Source organism: Pocillopora verrucosa, chromosome 2 (genome assembly GCF_036669915.1).
Source record: "Pocillopora verrucosa isolate sample1 chromosome 2, ASM3666991v2, whole genome shotgun sequence".
In the NCBI taxonomy this organism is placed as follows: Eukaryota; Metazoa; Cnidaria; class Anthozoa; order Scleractinia; family Pocilloporidae; genus Pocillopora; species Pocillopora verrucosa.
The window spans coordinates 690,819-711,109 of NC_089313.1; the positions used below are offsets into that span (position 1 = coordinate 690,819).

Genomic DNA, 20,291 nt, shown 5'->3' on the forward strand with positions numbered 1-20,291 from the left:
TTCACTTTTAAAGCTACTTTTATTAAAAGTTAACTTTCTAAAAGTTACACTACAATCTATGATTCAAATAAGGTAAAAATTTCTTAAATAAATAGATAAATAAATATAAACAATTGATACAGTTGCCCGATACTACACATTTGTAAATTTGTTATCCTTTTCTACAATTAAATAAACGAAAATATCACGCACCAATGGTACAAGGTATATTAGCTACTCGAAATTTTTTAATGCTGTCAGAATCACAACTTGGCTGGCTTTGTTCGCAAATACGGGAAATTGGATGTTGCCTCTTTGCCAAAATTTCAAAATTGATCATATGCATGAATTCTTGTTGAACTTTTCCAATCGTTTAAAATTTCGTAAATGGTAATCATGTCAGCATTAATTTTCTTTCGTAGTTTTGATCCAGTATGGAGCGAGTGGTAGGGTATTTAAATAAATAGATAAGTAGAGGAACAAATAAATAATTCAATAAATAAATATTTACATGTATAGATAAACCTAGGAAATATATCAACGTTTTACTCTACATTACGAGACGAACGATTAAGCGTTCATTTATCTACAAAATTACGATGAACGACAACATTTTCTATACCATAAACCAAGGAAAATTTAAAAGTATATAAATAGCTGTGGTGTTTATCTGTTGAGTCTCACAGCTTTGAGTAAAAGCGATAAACTGAGCAACTCTTCACGGCCCGTTTAACTTCAGTCTGTAAAATGTTTCCACAAACTGCTGATTTACAATGTTTTATGATAAATCTTGGAATTCTGAGTTAATCAAGATACATCCACATGTCCGTTTGAATCTTTCAACGGATAGACAATTGTCACATTGTAGAAAATCTTTTTGTTTCGTGTCCAACTGTATGAATTATCAAAACGAAGAATATCTGAAAGAGAATTCAAATGATTAACCTTGATTGAAGAAGCAACAGGAATGGTTCTGCACTAAAAAATAAAACAGATATGGGCGACCATGTCACTTGAGAAAGTTTCAATTTTCTTTGTCATCAAATTCTTCTAAAGATGAGAAAGGCTTTAGTGTCTTTAACACATTTTAGAAAAGTAGGATTGCGTTGGTTTAGCTTTTATGCACTTTTTGATTAATTGTCATTAGACCAAAATGAAAGTAATTTGGATAAAATACCCTGAGGAACCAATACAACGAGAACTCGTGGAGAAAAAAAAGCAAACCGCGTAAAGCGCGGGAAAACGCGGACGACCAAGTCGTGATTGGCTAGATATTGTAACCTTGATAATCTATTGATACTAGTTTTGCATCTTAATGGTTGGGAGGGTGGGGGGGGGAGTTTTTACCAATGGGTTTCCTTAGGTTTTTCTTTACTGTGCGCCACACTCTAAATGAATCAAAGTAAAATTAAACAAATTGCAACTCGGTCTCTCACAGTTTGCCGCACTTTAGGAAGTTCCTTTGTTTATATTTTGAGTTCTCAACGACTCGTTGAGATATATTCCGATTGTTCTGATTCACTATTGTGATTGCTTTGGTTTAACGACACATAGAAGTAATGCACTCCAACCAATAAGTACTCGAAGTGATACAAAAAGGAATGCCTGAAATGTTTAGACTACAAGTAGTCCTTCCTTTTCAGCGAAGTACGTTGGGCGAGTCAGAAAAAAATTCAGCGGAAAAAATTTGATTAAGCGCGTCGAAAAAGTAGGAAAACTGCTCGTACTTGATAAAGTTTTTGGTCTCATTGCCTAAAGCACTTACAAATGCCTGGTTTCTCACAGAGAAGAGAACCTTCCTCTTGAACCAAGTGACAGTTCCGTCTTTCTGTTGGAATCTGAAGAAATAAAAATTTTTTTAATCTTCTATTCCTCCTATAAGGCAGCTAACATAATTTGTTGGGAGGATACGGCATATTCATTGGGTAGAGTACTAGTAATACAGTAGCGAGGTACCACAAAAGCAATTTTTACACTCCTCCCTCTCTTCATCAGGAGACTTTGTTTTCCTTCGTTTATTGCCCCCCCCCAGTATATAGAAAATACTTATGGATCTTTGAGATGTATAAACATTAACACAACACCGGTTGCTACGTTCCCCACTCGTAGCAAAAAGTGCATGGCTCTTTTAACGATGCAGGAGACAGGGCCTACGGCTTATCATCCTTATCCGAGAGACGTATCGTTTGCCAAACTCTTTGATTCTTTGTGTATTAAAGGATTTGATTTTTCTGATGGCCTTTCCTTATATCCATCGTGGGACATCGTCCTCGAGCATCTGTTGGGTGCTCCAATCATCCATGTAACAGTAGGTATATTTTAAAAAACTAACACCTTAATGCATCGTTCAATACAATCAACTAGAATCTGCATTTATCCTCTACAAAATTTCGTTTTGTGGCTCCTTGCGACGGCTTGGTTGAGTTAAATGAACCAAAAAAAAAAGATTCACAATAAATTCTCACCTTTTCTTCCAAATCTTTGGAATGTTTACTGCTTTTTTCTGAATAGAAGACACCAAATCCAATGTCATGGTCCACAGACTTGTACTGCCAACTACAAGACACACAACATTAACAAAACTGTGAACCTAAAGTTTCTTTTTTCGTAAATACTGCGTGCCAAAGATGGGGAAAATGGGAAACCCGCAAAGGGGGGGAAGGGGGCACCTCGAGACAAATGATCCCTCGGGTTCCTCCCATGAAGTAGATCCCTCCATATGATATGTTCCCTCGTTATTCCTTGAGAGATGAGTTCCCCTAGGGATTGATACTGTGTTATCGCTCTGGCGAAGGGCTAACACTCGAAACGTCAGCTTTTTTACCCTTTACGATAGCCAATTTACGTTTTCAACTCAGTTGTCAACACTAAATTACCTGCTATACTTTCCCACCGACACAGCACCACAGTTTCTTTAGAAACTTACCCCCTTTATTTATATGACAAGAGGCCAGGGATTAAAATAGGTACTTGAAAGGTGCATGTGGCTAGTGCTTGACTGTTAAAGATAACACTATTCATTCCCTTGCACTTTACACATTTAAATAAAATAGGCCGTTTGGTACACACTGAAATAAAGAACAAACAAGATTTCTATTCTAAAGTTATATTCTAGTTCAGAGAATCTAACTTTCTGAAATGTGCAAGGGGGGGGGGAGTTAGGTGGGTGGGAAGGGATGGAGGATCTTGCGGTGCTATGATGCCTTCAAATGTACACCATGCATATCAATGAGTATTTTTGAAAATATCATACATTAAAAGAACAACAATTGTATCAGGAAGAGAAGGATGTTGATGAATTTACCTTACTCAACTTGGCAGAAAGATTCAATTAACAATCATATAAGTGAGAAATTATTTTAAGTATCCATGAGATGCATACCTTAGAATACTGCCTGGTGCATCAACTTCAAAGCTCAGTTTCAGAGCAGTTCCTCGCTTGACACATCCAACTTCATACATCTGTTCATCTGCCCAGGTATCAGGTTTGTCACAACCTTTACAGTAATAAGATTCTGGTACGTCACCACCATAACATATCTAGAAACAAGCAAATTAAGAGTTAGTTAACAGAAACACTAAAGTTGATCTCTATAAAATAGCTTTTAAAATTTTAAAGAAGAAAAACTAACTCAGTTTGTAGAAACTGTGACCTCAGTAAGCTGCATGATACAACTCTCATATTTAAGGGGGGCTGAGCTAAAATAAACTCTGACAACCTGAAGTACAAACAGACAACTTTTGTGAAAAGAATAATTTAGACTCTGCAGATGGGAACCCTTGCAGGTTTTAAGATTGGAAACTTTTGGAACCTACCTTTGATCTGCACAATGGATCTCCATCAGGATCTTTGCAGGTGCCTCCATAATATTCTGGCAGATTGTCTTTATCAATATACTCCAGAAGCTCAGTTTTCCAATCTACTATAAATTTTATCACAATTATTATTAGAACCTGCTCTGCAAATGGTTGGTTGGAGTCTACCAGGGTCAGAAAGGCACTTGCAGACAAACAGAGAAATAGCCAGAAATAATAGATGCAGGTAGACAGACCGGCAGGCAGACTGATGAACACAGAGGAAGGCAGATAAACAAAGACAAGCTATCCCACAAGGTGAGCCACAATTTGGTAGTAATCCCTAAAAAACATCTTAAGAATAACCTCTAACAGCCTGACTGGAGAGGAAGACATACTATCCAAAGAACTCTATGTTGGCTACTAAACATGTCCCTTGTGCTTATACAAAATAACTGTGCCTTCCCCTATATTTTAAACAAACAAATGTTGAAACTTCATACCTCCCAGTATTTTTACTTTGTTTCTTGTCACTTCATTAAGAAATGGTTTTACTAAAGCATATGCTATTGGGAATATCCTGGGTGCTGAAATAAAATGAACAAATCCTTTTAACTGCTAGAAAATTTACTTAATTACTAACAGTGTAGCACAAACCTGGAGTGGTCTTTCTAATTTGAATAAGCAATCTTACGAAGTTTCACCAGAGAACTAAATCTCAGGTTTGACCTCTTGAATGAAGTTTTCAACAAGAAATTGGCAAGTGTAAAGGCTGGTTGAATAGTTGAAGAGCAGAACTATAAAGAATCTCTGTTTTACATAAAATTCACAACAAGAGAGGTGAAGAAACTTACCATTAATGACAAGAATATTCTTCATCATTTCTGGGTAGTTATCTTCATAAAATGCTGTAATCTGTGAAAGAAAGTTGCACTTCAGGGTTACTAAAGACATTTATTTACATTTGGGAAATATTTTAGAATAAATTTTCCATTCTTGTTGGTGTTCCACAGCTTAAAAATATAGGAAAATTTAAAATTGTACAGTTTACGCTGCAGCACTAACACAATCTCTGAATATAAAGCTCTAAAGTTAAATACACCATTTTAGCATTTGTAACACACTTTTCAGGAGAAACAGTGCAATAATGAAGCTCTGCTGAAAAGCATGACACCTGAAATAAGGTAAAATATCAAGAACTAAGAAAATGTAAGAAAATGCAAAAATCATACTTACTTTATTGAAAAGCATGACACCTGAAATAAGGTAAAATATCAAGAACTAAGAAAATGTAAGAAAATGCAAAAATCATACTTACTTTATTGAAAAGCGTGACACCTGAAATAAGGTAAAAAATTAGGAACTTAGAAAATACAAAAATAAAATCAAGAGAAAATAACAACTCCAGAGAGATGAGGAAGTTCTCTAGACGGAATGTTTAAAAAGGAAGCACCTCACATGACCTCAGCTGATTTGTGATATGAATGAGAGCTGAATGTCTTGAATATTTTTTCACTACTGGACTACAGAGTAGTTTCATCAATGATATTTTTTCATGTTTGACTATCAATACTATAAATAACAATCTTGAAAATAGAACACAGCCAAAAAAGAAAAAAAACCAAGATTTTTTGCAGCAAGTATTAGGCCTATGGAGAAACTGTTGGGCTTTTTGGCTATCACATCTCCCACTTGTTTTTTTTTACATTTACTGCCTGAATTTTGCTCACGAACCTGGCCTCCAAAGATGTTTCAGTCCAAGTCCCTCCATGTCCATCACCATCACAACCTGATCAATGTGTTTACCAAGCTAAGAGACAGACATAGAGTAAAATCAGGGCTCTTAAACAGTCACCAGCAAAACATTTCAACTAATTACCAACCATCTCATTTCACACAGGCTGATCACCAGAAAAGTCTTAACCTGATAAATACTAGAGGATAGACTTTTAAATTCAAACTACTCTGACTCACTGTATTAGGTTTTGATGACATAATGAACCATTTTTGGGTTTAGTTAGGGATTTTTAATGAGTATGTTCAGTTTGCTTGGATTTTTATTAGGAAAAAAGAAAGAGAAAACTATTCATACCTTGGAAGATTGTTGCCTGGATAGGAACAGTGTGTATTCAGCTAAGTAAGCTTTGAATCTGATAATTTCATTTTTCTTTACAGAAGCCAGCAACCCTGAAATAACATATTAATTAGATAATTAGATATCTATAATGTTAGGCTGAAAGTTGAGTTTGATAGCAAAAGAAATACTGTTTATCCAAACTGGTATTGTGTGAGTGTGAAAAAATACAGTGTACCCAAATATCTTGTTAATTTTTGTTCTTTGTTCAACCTTGATACAGATTACTGAATACAGTCATAAAATTTAATAAAATTCTAAGTAAATAACAAGAGAAAAATATACCTCTAAAGTCAATTTGTCCAATTGGATCAATGAAAACTGGAGTGCCCTCTCTATCAAAACCAAAGTGCCCTCCTGGATAATATTTTGACAATACCTGTCAAGAATAATGATTTCTATCTTGGAAAATTGAAGTCATTTAATAATGTTAGCCAAATTTCCCACCCAGCTGCAGATTATGTTGGTTTCCTTGACATGAAGCAGCTAGGAGTATTACTACTTCCCCCTTGATGGGATGCCAGTTCATCACAAGGCTACCCCCCAACATTTCACCAGGCTTCCCTGATAATTTGCCAGGACACTTTTAAGTCCCACAAGTGACCTAAAGAGAATTTCTCCTTACGCTATCAGTACAATATCAAGCAAACAAGTAATGAGAGTAAAGAAAATATCAATTAAGGGATTATTAGTTGATCCAATTCCAAATTCTCCAAACTAACATCATATGAATTGTTTGGCAGACAGTAAGGAGAATTACTAGTGAGATCTTGGGAGTTAAAGAGTTAATACCCGTGGGTGGAGAGAAGCACCATGAGAGTCTAGTGTCCTGCCCATGAACACAACACATTGACCCTGCCAGGTCTGGAACCCAGACCTCTAAACCCGGAATCTAGTGCACTGACCATTTGGCCAATGTGTCTCCTCACCAATGTTATCATAACAATTGTTAAAGACAGTAAGTGTAATTTTGCTGAATGATTTACTACTTAAATTGAATTTAACTGACTTCTGGAACTTTGTAGGTTTCCACCAAAGTGTCAAGCTTCATCTGCCTGCGTACATTCATGCTCTGATGAAAAAAGGGCACCTGTCAATTTACTAACCTAACTAAATTATAATTTTTTATCACTTTCACTGAACAGTTAAATGTCCTAATTAAAAAAATTGAAGTAATTTGAGAACTTTCAATTTTCAGAATTAAGATACATATAAGTGCAGATATCTATAAGCAAAACAATTTATTTCACTTAAAAAAACATCAACCTTTCTTAAGATAACTGTAAACAAATCACTTTCAATATAGGGCTGACCATTGCAAGTTGAAAGACAATTGTCACATAAGAATCTTGTTCATGGCCTTGAGATTGCCAATAAGTTCTTTTCAGATTTAATCCTTCACACACAAACATCAGTATGCATAATCTCTATACTTTGTTCCATAAATTTCCTTAAGTGCTGACAAGGAGAATTTGTTTTACAATCAAAAGCTCCTTTAGTTGGCGATCATTTCCTTTACTCCCGTGATTCAGGGTGACGTTGTAGAGAGAGAAATTAAAAGTAGGTGCCAAACACACTGAGGGGTCAAAGGCTTAGAAAGTTGGCAGAACATCTGACAAGTTTCCTTTGTTCCTTACTCATTACATATGTTATATGACTTTCTTTGACAAAAATTATCTTATCTATCCAGAGCAAATTACAACAAAATGTATTCATCACCTCTCTCAGCATGAATTCTGCTTTTTCTACACTGAAATCTCTTGCTGTCAGTAAAAAATGACAAACAAGTATATTAAGTCTTACTGATGCAGAATGACTTGAAAACTGCAATACTAGTTTAAATCAAACAAACGATAATTTCGAAAATGAATCCTTTTCCTAAGCTTGCATTGTTTGATGTCACAGTATGCAATGATACTGTATTTTGACTTTTCTGGAAAAGTTTCCAAAACTTTCCTTTACATTCTACAGATTTTAACTTGATCCTTTTAACTTTTACAAAATAGTTGTGTCTGACGACAACTTGTGAAGCATGCTTCCTGAACAATTATCACATTAAGTTTGATAAATCATCATCACCATTATCATTATTTCTATGAGAAGAACTATCACAATCTCAACATAATGGAATTGTAATAATCATCTCCAGGAACTGCGCAGAAAATTTTTGAGTGGGGGGGGGGGGCTTTTTTTTGGCTCTGTTATTTTTGTTAAATTATTTTTTGTTTAATTTATTTTAATGATTGCATCCTCTTGGTAGATGTAGCTTTTTAAGAATTCTACACCTACCTCGAAGCCATCGTAACAAAAAGTGATCATCATGATTTGGCTGACAAATATCGCTGACACAAACACGAAACTGGAAAATAGTTAAAAAATGGAAATGATTAGAAAGTGATTCACTATATCAATTGCAGAAGGTAATATAAAACATGTGTCTAGGAAAAGATAACATTATTTCCTATAGTGTTTCTCTGACAGGTACAAATTTATCTGGTAAGATAATATTGACCTAAAATTAAATATTAACAAATCCTAATGATTTAAATGGCAGTTCGTGGTCGCATTTTAAACTTCTCTTAGTCCTTACAGTAGGTTCCTGTGATCCAACTGTTTGCCATTTCCAAAACTGAGTCCATTTTAAATTGACTCATGTTCTTTCAAGCAGATGGTGTCCGATCAAAAGCCAATGAAAGCTAACTTATGCAACAACAACTTAAAACTGTATCATGAATAACACTCTGTAAATGAGTAGAAAAGATTGCTGTTTCATTTTGTGTGTTCTCTGTTTAGTCCTGTCCTATTACAAAATTTTTTTTTATTTGATGAGCTAAATTATACAAGCATCAATTCTTTGCCATGATCTTTTGGAGAACAGACACAGATGATGTTAGTACAAAAGCATTTTTTTATCACATAAAACAAATAGATTCCATGCTGAGGGTCTGAACAGTGATACATCCCAAATGATCTCAAAACATGGTGGGAACATCAGGACACACTCAGCTGCACTTCAGATGCAAATTTTTGTTCTTACCACATTTTGACATCATCAGTGATCTATTACTACTGCTGGGGCAATGGGGAATCTATTTGTTAAATTTTCTGCAGTCAGTATTTTATTGTTTTATTCTGTTATGAAGCATTACTTTCAGGTTTACAGTATCATTCTTTTTATCCTTTCTTCAACTTACATATCTATATTGAGGCCCCACTAGGGGTTATGGGTATAAAGGATATTTGGGTGAAAAATTAACAGCATACAGGATACTTGAAGAAAAAAATAAACAGATTATGGGATATTCGGAATAGAGATTACAGAGTATCGCACTGGAATTATGGGAGTACAAACCACGGAGTTGAAGGTTTACAGGTTATTTAGGCCATAAATTAATAGGATACGGAATGCTCCGACTTCTCAGACCTCTATACTGTAAATAAATATTCTAAATGCGCAGATCATTTATATCTGGACTGTTGAATACAGCTATAAATTGTTAAGTATATATATCAACTAACTTTGTCTAAAATCTCTTGCTGTTCTTGCGTGAGATTGTCCATTGAGGAAACTTCAGGTGCCGCTTCAAAGAAATAACTTAAAAAAAATACATAATGAGCAAATAACAACTAGATCGTGTAAATTTTGGACGACGTAGGTTTTGATCGATTAAAAAATGGATCACATTGAAAGTCATTGCACTGGAAGGGAAACTAAGAAACCTGAGGGCGAATTGAACATTCATATCAAATAGCAAGTAAAACTACCTGACATATATAATGCTACTGAACGAATGAGGGAACATCTAATAAATAACGTTTGACTACGTCAGAAATGACAAGCTGCGAAAATCTGAAAAATTTGCAAATTCCCGATCGATCGAGAGGAAACTGGACTATTTCAGCTCACCTTGAAGTGAAGAGGTTCCTTCTAATTTAGCCAAGTTTTCGCCGTTAGCTTTTGATGGCGAACACACCTGATAACATCAACACAATTGAAGAAAATCTCATCTTTTCGCGATTAATAAAGAACCTTCGAGATAAATTATATAACTAATCTCGAGGGTTTTGATGTCATCCATGCTCCACTGAAAAACAATTGATGGAAACCTCATCCTTCGGTGAAACATTAACAATCTGTTTTTGAGTTAGTTATATAAGTAATTTGGATGTGGGTTACGTGGGTTACCTACGTACATTTAGATTAACAAGGCAAGGTCGTGATTATGGCTTCTGACTTACGTGCAGTGATCACAAACGATCAAAAATAACGCCACAAAACCTCATAATATTCTTCTTTGGCAATGACGATCATTTAAATGTATGGGTTTCTTCTATTTAAGAGTGGTAAAAAACAAAACAAAAGTTCATCCTCAGTCCTCCCGGCCTGCAACAAGTCACGTGCGAGGAAATACATTGGCGCCATCTTCAAACAGGAGCGTTCCCAGATTCTCGAACCTTTTCTGTTTATTCACCTTATAATGTTTTAAATGATCTGAGAGATGGAAGCTAACTACAATGAAGAGCTAAATGCTACCAAAGAGCTGCTAAAAGGCCTTAGCATCCACCAGGAGACAACACATGAAGCAGAGGAGGAGAAACAGTACAGACCTTCTATCTCAGGTTATTCGTTTTCATTCAGATAGCTTTGAATTATACGCTTGCATTTTGCTAATTCGTTTTGAAATAATAACGATGGCTAATTTTTCAGGCGATCTAAGCTTATGAATTGCTTGTATTCAATATCCCTCAGGGGGGAGGGGGCATAACGAGCTAATGGTGAGGATCTTTCCAAAAATTAGATATTTTAGATGACAAAAAATCTTCGAACGAAATTAGAGGTTAAGTAGAGCCGTCACCAGTCTAGATTTCAGCAGAACCTCCATGAAAGAAACCCCGTTTTCAAAGCCTCATTTTAAAAAGTAAACACTTTTTAGCACGTGCACAAAGTGACACAACAAAACCGTGTTCTTACCCAAATCCACCATTTCATATTTATAAACATCTTCTGTTTTTCAGATCACTCAGATGATAATGAGGAGGACAAGTTACGGTACAACCGTTTTATCCAAAAAGGCAAAGAGTTAGGAAGACAGGGACACCTTGAACGAGCTCTTCAGTTGTTTGAGAAAGCTTGTGCAATATTTGAATCTGAAAAACTTCTCAGAAGGATTGAAAAAATCAAGGTTAAGTTTCATATGATATGAGGCCTTTCAAAAAAGGTTTCTTGTTTGAGAGTTTTTTTTTTTGCGGGTACAGAGTTTACCACAGATCTTTTGTCTGCACTGTCTTGTTTAGAGTTGATTGGTAGATGTCACAGTGTACCAGAAGTTGTTGTAGTCTTCAGATCAATGTCATTATCTGAGCAACTGAACACCTACCCCTCCCCTAACCCAACATAGATCCTAACCTGTCATCAGTTAACTATTGTTGGGTCAGGGGAGGGGTAGGTGCATACTGACATTGAACCAGTTCTTTTACAGTAGCTGTTTGTTTTTTCAAAATGTCTGTTTGTTGAAAAAAACTTCTGAACATTTGTGACTTAGGAAGCTATAGAAAGGTATAAACAGGAAGAAGATGAAGAAGATGAAGAGGATGATGGAATGTGTGAAGTAGGTGATGGCTTTTCTTTACCAGCTGAGATTTACCAATCTTTGTATCCATATCAACTGGATGGTGTCCTCTGGTTCTGGAATCTTTACCAGAAAGGCATGGGAGGCATTCTTGGTGATGATATGGGGTAAGCACATCATGATCATTTAGCTCCCAATATTTAAATAGTTATTCTCTCTTGTAGCTCCTACATATTCCCTTGCAAATTAGTTCAGAGAAGTTAGTGTTATATCAAGACCACTACCGCCAGCCGATAACATCATCTGTTCTCATTACCTGTTTGATGGATGATGTGATGAAATTGTTAAAAAAAGTTTCATGTTAATCCCTTCTGCAAGTTCCAGGATAAATGTATAAACTGTGATTCAAGGCTGCTACTATTATAACATGAAATGAAAATAGGAAATGTAATCTGAAACTAAGGACAATTATCTTGAATTAATATAATTTAAAGGTCATTAACCCTCCACACCTTAACATCAGTATGCATATTCTCCATACTGTTCTCTATACTTTTCCTAAGGTGCTGACAAAGAGAATTTGTTTAACAATCAAGAGCCTCTTTAGCTGGTGATCATTTCCTTCATTCTCCTGACCTTTATGTGTGATTCAGGGGTGATATTGAAAGAAGAAATTAGATGTTTGTCACTTTTAGGGGTCAAAGGGTTAAGCATTATCAGTAAGAGATGATAGATCTTGGTATTCATTTTAATTTGCAGACTGGGAAAGACAATCCAAGTGATATCATTCATTGCTGGGATGTTTGATGCAGAGCTCATCAAAAAAGTGTTGATTGTAATGCCAGTGTCAGTGATGCCAAACTGGGAAAAGGAGTTCAGCAAATGGTAGGGAAGAAGAGTTATTGTATTACTCATCATCTTATGAACTCATACACCCTAACATCAGTATGCATAATCTCCATACTGTTCTCTATACATTTTCCATGGCACTAAAATGAGAATTTGAATAGTTTAATATTAAAGAGCTTCATTTCCTTTATTGTCATGACCTTTATTGTTGATTCAGGGGTGAAACTTTTGTGAGAAACTGGATGCTAGTCACTCTTAAGGAGTTAACCCTTCAACTCCCAAGATCTGATTCTTAATTCTCCTCTCTGGCTGCTACACATTTACTTGTAGAATAGTTACAAGAGTTTGGTGTTAGATCAAGATAAAAACTTCTCCCTGATGAGTTTGAGTATTCTCATTACCTGTTTGCTGGATAATGTATGGACATCATAGAGAGAAGTTACACATTATTCACCTCTGAAAGTTAAAGGGTCAAAGCACAGGGGAAATTCAATCAATAATATCAATGCTAGTCGTGATCAGATTTCCAAACCTTATGGCATTCCGAGAACTTAGATGTTACAGGATGAGGTCATATCCCCAAGTCATGGCAAACAAAGCAGTTTTTTCCACACAGAGGCAAATTTCATCAGTTTTTAAAATTAATCTGAGGACAAAATTATTTATGGTTGGGTATTTAAGATTATTGTATCTACTTTTTGAGGTAATTTGGTTGTAGTGAGTTATATGTTTTTTTTCAAAAAGGGCCCCTGGAATTCGTGTTAGAGCCTTTCATGGGACAAATAAGAAGGAACGCATGCGAAACCTGGAAAAAATACAAAGAAGGAATGGAGTTTGCTTAACTACCTATGGTTTGTTATTTTGGTGTAATTTTTTATACTAGCCAGTCATTGATTGTTTTTTGAGGAATCTAAGAACTTCAATGATAAAATAGATGTATCTCAATATTACAGCCTGTTCCTGGCTCATTGCAAATGTGGAGGAAAATGGGAAAAAAGGGTGAGAGGGGACGGAAAAAACAGCAGGGAACTGGGAAAATTTCCAAACGCACATGAAACCCAATGAACTCTCCGTTTGAGGCTTTTGATTTACGTTTAGAAAGTAACAAAGAGGAATAGAAAATACAAGAATGGAAGAAGTCATTAATTTACCTGATTTAAGGTTTAGAGGGAGATTTTCATAACCATCTCAAGGACATTTCACCTCCAATTTCACAATGACTCTTTTTGGCCTCAGGTTTAATTGTATCCAGCCATGAATCTTTGGGGGCCTTAACATGGGTAAGTGACAAACCCTCTATTTCCGAAAACCTTTTCTTTAAAATGCTTGATTTATTGTTTTGAGAATTTTAATCGCCACCCCCCCCCCATCCAACTATCAGCTTTTTGCGGAGTCTGTGTTGTTTGTTTCGTTTTTAGAAGAAGCCCCTGTGATCGTGGTGAAAGATATTCAAATTTTTAGTCTCACTAACCCTGAAAAAAATTACATTTCATTAAAATGAGTACTGTTTGCGTGAAATCACTTTCCCTTTCCTTTTTTCCAGGATTACATCATTTTGGACGAAGGACATAAAATAAAAAACACGGCAACGAAGACAGCAAAGAATCTTCGATTGATCCCTGCGAAACATCATTTTATTCTAACAGGGACACCAGTACAAAACAACTTGAGGGTTAGTCGATACATTTGAAATTCAAAATATTTCGGAAAATCTTTTCAGTATGATTATTGTTTTTTGTTTTTGTTTTTTTTTTTTGCGACTCTCGAACACAGAAACGTGACAAAGAATCAAACAGAACACAGGAAAACAGCGCGCGAGACACTAACGTAACAAACAATCAAACAGGAAACAGAGAAAACATTACGCGAGACACTAACGTAACAAACAATCAAACAGAACACAGGAAAACAGCGCACGAGACACTAACGTAACAAACAATCAAACAGAATACAGAGACAACAGTGCGCGAGACACTAACGTAACAAACAATCAAACAGAACACAGAGAAAACAGCGCGCGAGACACTAACGTAACAAACAATCAAACAGGACACAGAGAAAACATTGCGCGAGACACTAACGTAACAAACAATCAAACAGAACACAGGAAAACAGCGCGCGAGACACTAACGTAACAAACAATCAAACAGACCACAGAGAAAACAGTGCGCGAGACACTAACGTAACAAACAATCAAACAGAACACAGAGAAAACATTTCGCGAGACACCAACGTAACAGACAATTAAACAGAACACAGAGAAAATAGTGCACGAGACACTAACGTAACAAACAATCAAACAGAACACAGAGAAAACATTTCGCGAGACACCAACGTAACAGACAATTAAACAGAACACAGAGAAAATAGTGCACGAGACACTAACGTAACAAACAATCAAACAGAACACAGAGGAAACAGTGGGCGAGACACCAACGTAACAGACAATCAAACAGAACACAGAGGAAACAAAGAGCCAATCAGCGCGCGAGAAGCTTAAAAAATCAACAATCACGAGTCCACAAAGTTTTATTATTATATTCACAGGAGATGTGGGCCTTGTTTGACTTTGCATGTGAGGGGAAGCTACTGGGAACATCACGAACCTTTAAGAAAGAATACGAAGACCCAATCGTGCGGGTTAGTTTACAGAGTTTTCAAGCTGTTAAATGCCATGAGTAGATTTTCATGGGCTGAATCCTTTTGATACGCAGTAATCGCAAGGATGTCAAGTTTTTGAATTGCGCTGATTTCAGGCGAGAGAAAGAGATGCTACAACGTATGAAAAACGCATGGGGATGGAGATGTCAGAAAGTCTTCGTAAACTTATTGAGCCATATTTTCTGCGGCGAACCAAAGCAATGGTTCTAGAGAAGAAAAACAAAAATCCCGATGAAGTTGATGGATCAGAGGAATCGGATAAGGAAAATAAAGAAGGAAGTATAAGAAGGTAATACGATCATAGGTGAATGAGAAAGTGATGGCAAAGCCGTCATGGATGGTCAAAAGGACGGCTCAGGCGATTGGTTAAGGCGATAAAGGGAATTTTCCACCCATCACCGGGTCGCGCCTTTTAACAATTTACGTTTTACTTACTCCATGTATTTTTGTGTTTGCAGTCTCCCCAGTCAATACAGAGCTAATAAATGCCTCTACATTTCTGATAAATTTTAGCGTCTGTGCAACTACGCACCCACCCCTCCCCTAACCCAACAACAGTCACCTGATGACAAGTAAGGGTTAATTTTGGGTTAGTCTTAGGTTATTTATTTAGGCCTGGGAGCCTGGATCTGGGGACGAGGGTACTTAAATTCACCACCAGCCGCATGGGGAACTACTCTGAGAGGCTTTCTGCAATAAACTCTGTCACTTAGAGTGATCATTGCCTTATCTGTGTTCTCTTTAATTGATAGAATGCCTAAGGAGTTAACCAGGAAAAACGACTTTGTTGTCTGGCTCTACATGTCCGAAAGTCAAATCAAAATCTACAGTGACTTTCTAGGACTGGAAAGAGTGAAAGAGGTATGCATTTCAGATATATGATGGTTAAAAGAATTATCTGCCAAGTTTTTCAGTAAGATAATTACTAGTAAAAAAATCTCTCATCACCTAGTCAATTAAGCGCTAAATTATCCATAAAATTAGCAAAAATTTGACAATAACGACCTCGACCTGAAGTCGGAAAAACGTAAACCAAATACAGAAAAATTGGCATAAAGCGGAACGAATGAACAAAGTAAGATAATTGAAATAGTTTCCATTCGTGTAAAATTAAACATTTTTCAGGTTTAATTTAATTTTTGCAAAATGTCATACTAGTCAGAGATCACTTTTTTCTTGAAAGTTAACGAAAATGACTAACATTGCCGACTGATACTGCTGTTACATACACTGTTTAACTCGTTAAACAGCTTGATTTTATTTTTGAATAAACGATATGAAGGGAGATTGTGTATTGGTATTATATTTTTAGCTGTTAATGAGCACTCGTTCCCCATTGGCTGAGTTGAATGTGCTCAAGAAGATCTGTGATCATCCTCGACTGTTATCTACTCTGGCTTGTGAGCAGCTCGGCTTGGATGAACAGGCCAGGTTTGTTCTCCAATTTTAAAGTAACTTATTACCGCTGTTAAAAAAAGTCCCTATATGTACAGTGAAAAAGGGCTTCCGAGCTGGCCTCATGTAAAAGTCGTTCACTCTCCCAAAACAAAATCTTGAAAAATAAAATGGTAGAGAAGGAGTTGAGTGTAACGGTCAACAACAGACAGTTACATAAGAAAACAAAACTACCAAAAAGACGCTTGTTTTCATAGATGTTACAAGACATTTTGTGAAACAAGACTGATGCATGTTGGTGAAAATATCGTTATGCGTAGTACCCAGTGCAGTTTTTTTTTCTCCCAGTTCCCAGGAGGTGGGCGCGCAATGAAGTTAACTTTTAATAAAGGCTTTGAAAGCTTGTGCATTAAAAAATGTTTACCTATCTTTGTACACCGACTTCACTACGCAAACGTCAAATTTGTTTTATTCTATGAATTACAAACAAGCTTTACATTTCAGACTGGTGGAAATGGACGCTGATGAAGACGATTCCAGATCATTTGCCACTCAACCAAAAGGCCTGGGGCCCTCAGATAAGGTGCTGACACAGGAGTCAGGGAAAATGGTGTTCTTGGTGTCCCTGTTGGACAATCTCAAGGCTGAGGGCCACAGGTGTCTGGTGTTCAGTCAATCAAGAAAGATGCTGGACATTGTTCAACGGGTTATCACTCATAGGGTAGGTCGGGAAAATTTCTGTGCATGTTTTCTTTAGTTTAGTTTTCTTGAACCAAGGTGTGGCTACTCAAGTTAGAAAAAAACGGGGATACATAGTATATTCAAGGTATTTTATATCTTGTTTTACTGCTTTCAGTTTCTATTTCATTTTGCTTTAATAAGGGGACACGTAAACCAAATTTGACGTTGGCGAACAAGCTTAATCTTTCTTAATTCTACCTGTTCCTGTTGAAGTTAAATAAATTCTGTTGATGCTTTTTCTATCTTGGCTGTCAATCGCTCTTTAAGTTTTTTTTTTCCAAGTTCAAAACGTTATGGATTTGCAGAAGGATCAAAGTGTAGAAAGCTCTTTGACACAATCACCATCGGGCCGCACAGAGTTTATTGCATGAGGCAACTTTACATTCTTTGACGAATACGACTACGAAATCTATGTTTCCCGGCTGAGAAACAGTAATCGTGCGCGAACCTGCGTCGGCGGGAAAAACGCGGGAACCCTCAACATTTTGAGTCAAATTTTGCTGACGATGATTTGGCAAACTGTATTCATTATTAAGGCTATAATAAAGCTTTACGAGATATTAGCGTCCTAAATATTTCCCTTAAAATTGGAATTCAATTGCACTTGTAGTCAAACTTGTCCTTAAGGTCTGGATACTAAAAATAAGTCTTAATAACATATGTGATCCCAGTTACAAACTGTTACAAACATTGAGGTATTTTATCCTCAGGGACACAAGGTTATTCGTATCGATGGCACCATAACAAGTACAGCTGAACGGCAGCATCTTATCAACACATTCCAGACTGATTCTTCTTACACATGCTTCCTTCTCACAACACAGGTCTGTGGAGTATGCTCAGATTTCAGATACCTGCATCAGTTTTCGGACGGAAACACCAATCCCGGATACTTGTGTCCGTTTTTGGACACTTCCGGTCAATTTTAAACACTACTGTGCGATTTAAAATACTAGTGTCCGATTTTAGACACAAATATCCGATTTTAGACACTAGTGTCAGATTTCAAGCACTTGTGTCCGATTTTGGAAACATTTTAGATACAAGTGTCTAATTCTGGACACTGGTGCCCGATTTTGAAGAACAGCCTCCGATTTTGGACAGTAGTGTCTGCTTTTAGACACTTGTGTCCAAGTTTAGACATTAGTGTTCGATTTAGACACTAGTATCCGATTTTAGATGTTAGTGTCTTATTTTGGACATAAGTATGCAATTATGGACACTAGTGTCTGATCATTTTAGACTCCAGTGTTCGATTTTGGACGCTAGAATCCGAATTTGGACACAATTTTCCATTTTGAGTCGCAAAGCTTCGTCGGGGTCTTATGTACTAACGCTTTAAAAGTCTGCTTTTTAAACTTCTATTGATCAACTTTTATTTATATCCTAAAATATTTAAAATATTTCAACTGCTCCTTTTCTGCAGGTCGGTGGCGTTGGAATAACACTGACCTCTGCCGATCGTGTGGTTATCTGTGAGTATTCAACGTTTGTACCAAGACTTCTAAGTGATTCCGAATCGATTATCCGCCAAATAGTTCGGTGTAAAAATGTTTAGATGTAGCGTTAAACAGTAGACCTTGGTATGATTATCTAGAGAATGAACTATTGAACCGATCCAGTTCTGACATTTTGAAATTCAGCGTAAGACAGAGGAATCAACCCCCACAAACTCTGGTGTCTACTTCTCGGACTCGCTTTGACATTTTTGTTTCACGCCAAATTTTTAAATCTTCAAATTAGACACACGGTATTTCAAAACAAATCCGTTCAAACATGGCGCATTATTGACAAATAATTCTTGTTTCCTCAGTTGACCCGAGCTGGAATCCCGCCTCAGATGCCCAAGCCGTAGACAGGTACAATACTAGGGTTTTTTTTTTTTGGGAAGGTTTTTCTTTAGGGAAGGGGGGTAAAGTGCGATTTATCGAGGGAATGAGCCGATTAGTTTTAGACATATTTCCACCTCAGGGAGGTGTCTGTTTTAGAGGGCGAATGATCAAGGAGTTACTGTTGTGACGGGAATTGCATTATTTTTGAACCAGGGGAAATTGATTTATTCCGTTGTACAAACGTATTGTAAAAAAAACCTGAAATTCATCAAGGTGAGGACTTAGTCAATCACAAACTTTTGATAAGTTTTCATGTTCAGTGGAAACTTGTCCCAAGTAGTGTATAGATTGTCAAGGTTTAATGTAACCTAGTGTTGCAGCACTCAGTGTTTAGGCCAAAAGAAAAGATTAAAAGATATGATCTGGTGTCCTTTTTGTAAACAGAGTTTACAGAATTGGACAGAAAAAGACTGTTGTTATTTACCGGCTAATCACATGTGGAACACTTGAAGAGAAGATTTACCGCAAGCAGATCTTCAAAGATGCTCTGATGAAGCAGACCACAGGCTTGTCCAAGAATCCCTTCAGGTAAAACCAAAGAGATCGTTTTATCTTTCGTGGGGAATTCCAGCTGGTCATGTGTTTGTTCTACTCGATTATTAGTTGACATACTGTTTCGCGCTCTTTTCGAGCTCTGTTTTTTTCTGCGTTCTGTTTGATTGTTTGTTACGTTAGTATCTCGTGCAATGTTTTCTCTGTGTTCTACTTAACTGTTTGTTACGTTAGTCTCGCGCATTGTTTTGTATGTGTTCTGTTTGTTTGTTTGTTACGTTAGTATAGAGCGCACTGTTTTCACTGTGTTTGATTGTATGTTACATTAGTGACTTTTCTCTGTGTTCTGTTTGACTGTTTTTCACATTAGAGTCTCGCGTACTGTTTCGTATGTGTTCTGTTTTGTTGTTTGTTGCCTTAGTCTTAACGCATTGTTTAGAATGTGTTCTGTTTGTCGCGTTTGTGTCTCTTTCATTGTTTTATTTGTGTTCTGTTTGATTCTTTGTCACGCCAGTGTCTCGCACACTGTTTCGTATGTGTTTTGTTTGATTCTTTGTCGCGTTAGTACCTCGCGCACTGTTTTGTATGTGTTCTGTTTGATTGTCTGTCGCGTTAGTGTCTCGCGCACTGTTTTGTATGTGTTCTGTTTCATTGTTTGTCACGTTAGTGCCTCGCGCACTGTTTTGTGTGCTCTGTTTGATTGTTTGTTACGTTAGTGTCTCGCGCATTGTTTTGTATGTGTTCTGTTTGATTATTTGTCATGTTAGTGTCTCGCTCACTGTT

General features: G+C 36.6%; 2 protein-coding genes across 4 annotated transcripts in view; one reads left to right on the plus strand and one right to left on the minus strand.

The window, feature by feature from the left end:
* Positions 1-10,258, minus strand: LOC131782576 (SEC14-like protein 2). 3 transcript variants are annotated; one of them, XM_066162157.1, is made up of 17 exons: positions 10,148-10,258; positions 9,816-9,882; positions 9,428-9,503; positions 8,198-8,267; positions 7,628-7,671; positions 6,918-6,980; positions 6,194-6,287; positions 5,867-5,961; positions 5,509-5,584; positions 5,093-5,112; positions 4,629-4,689; positions 4,278-4,361; positions 3,796-3,899; positions 3,362-3,519; positions 2,445-2,535; positions 1,745-1,817; positions 1-899 (listed from the first exon to the last, which is right to left on the minus strand). In XM_066162157.1, exons 3-17 carry the CDS (start codon positions 9,467-9,469, stop codon positions 787-789), a joined length of 1,188 nt encoding a protein of 395 aa, XP_066018254.1. In that variant the 5' UTR covers positions 9,470-9,503; positions 9,816-9,882; positions 10,148-10,258; the 3' UTR covers positions 1-786. The 3 variants fall into 3 exon arrangements, with proteins under 3 accessions (XP_066018254.1, XP_066018252.1, XP_066018253.1); XM_066162155.1 differs by having other exon boundaries at positions 3,796-3,902; XM_066162156.1 differs by having other exon boundaries at positions 3,796-3,902; positions 9,816-9,993; positions 10,148-10,227.
* The window catches only part of LOC131782547 (DNA excision repair protein ERCC-6-like), a 15,380-nt gene continuing 5,185 nt past the window's right edge, over positions 10,097-20,291 (plus strand). The window contains exons 1-16 of the mRNA XM_059099289.2: positions 10,097-10,528; positions 10,925-11,091; positions 11,452-11,645; positions 12,238-12,363; positions 13,072-13,178; positions 13,564-13,607; positions 13,871-13,999; positions 14,875-14,967; positions 15,084-15,277; positions 15,741-15,849; positions 16,301-16,419; positions 16,888-17,104; positions 17,835-17,948; positions 18,551-18,599; positions 18,938-18,983; positions 19,401-19,544. Coding sequence (XP_058955272.2) covers positions 10,408-10,528; positions 10,925-11,091; positions 11,452-11,645; positions 12,238-12,363; positions 13,072-13,178; positions 13,564-13,607; positions 13,871-13,999; positions 14,875-14,967; positions 15,084-15,277; positions 15,741-15,849; positions 16,301-16,419; positions 16,888-17,104; positions 17,835-17,948; positions 18,551-18,599; positions 18,938-18,983; positions 19,401-19,544 — 1,973 coding nt within the window. The 5' untranslated portion in view covers positions 10,097-10,407. The remainder of the gene's footprint in view (positions 10,529-10,924; positions 11,092-11,451; positions 11,646-12,237; positions 12,364-13,071; positions 13,179-13,563; positions 13,608-13,870; positions 14,000-14,874; positions 14,968-15,083; positions 15,278-15,740; positions 15,850-16,300; positions 16,420-16,887; positions 17,105-17,834; positions 17,949-18,550; positions 18,600-18,937; positions 18,984-19,400; positions 19,545-20,291) is intronic.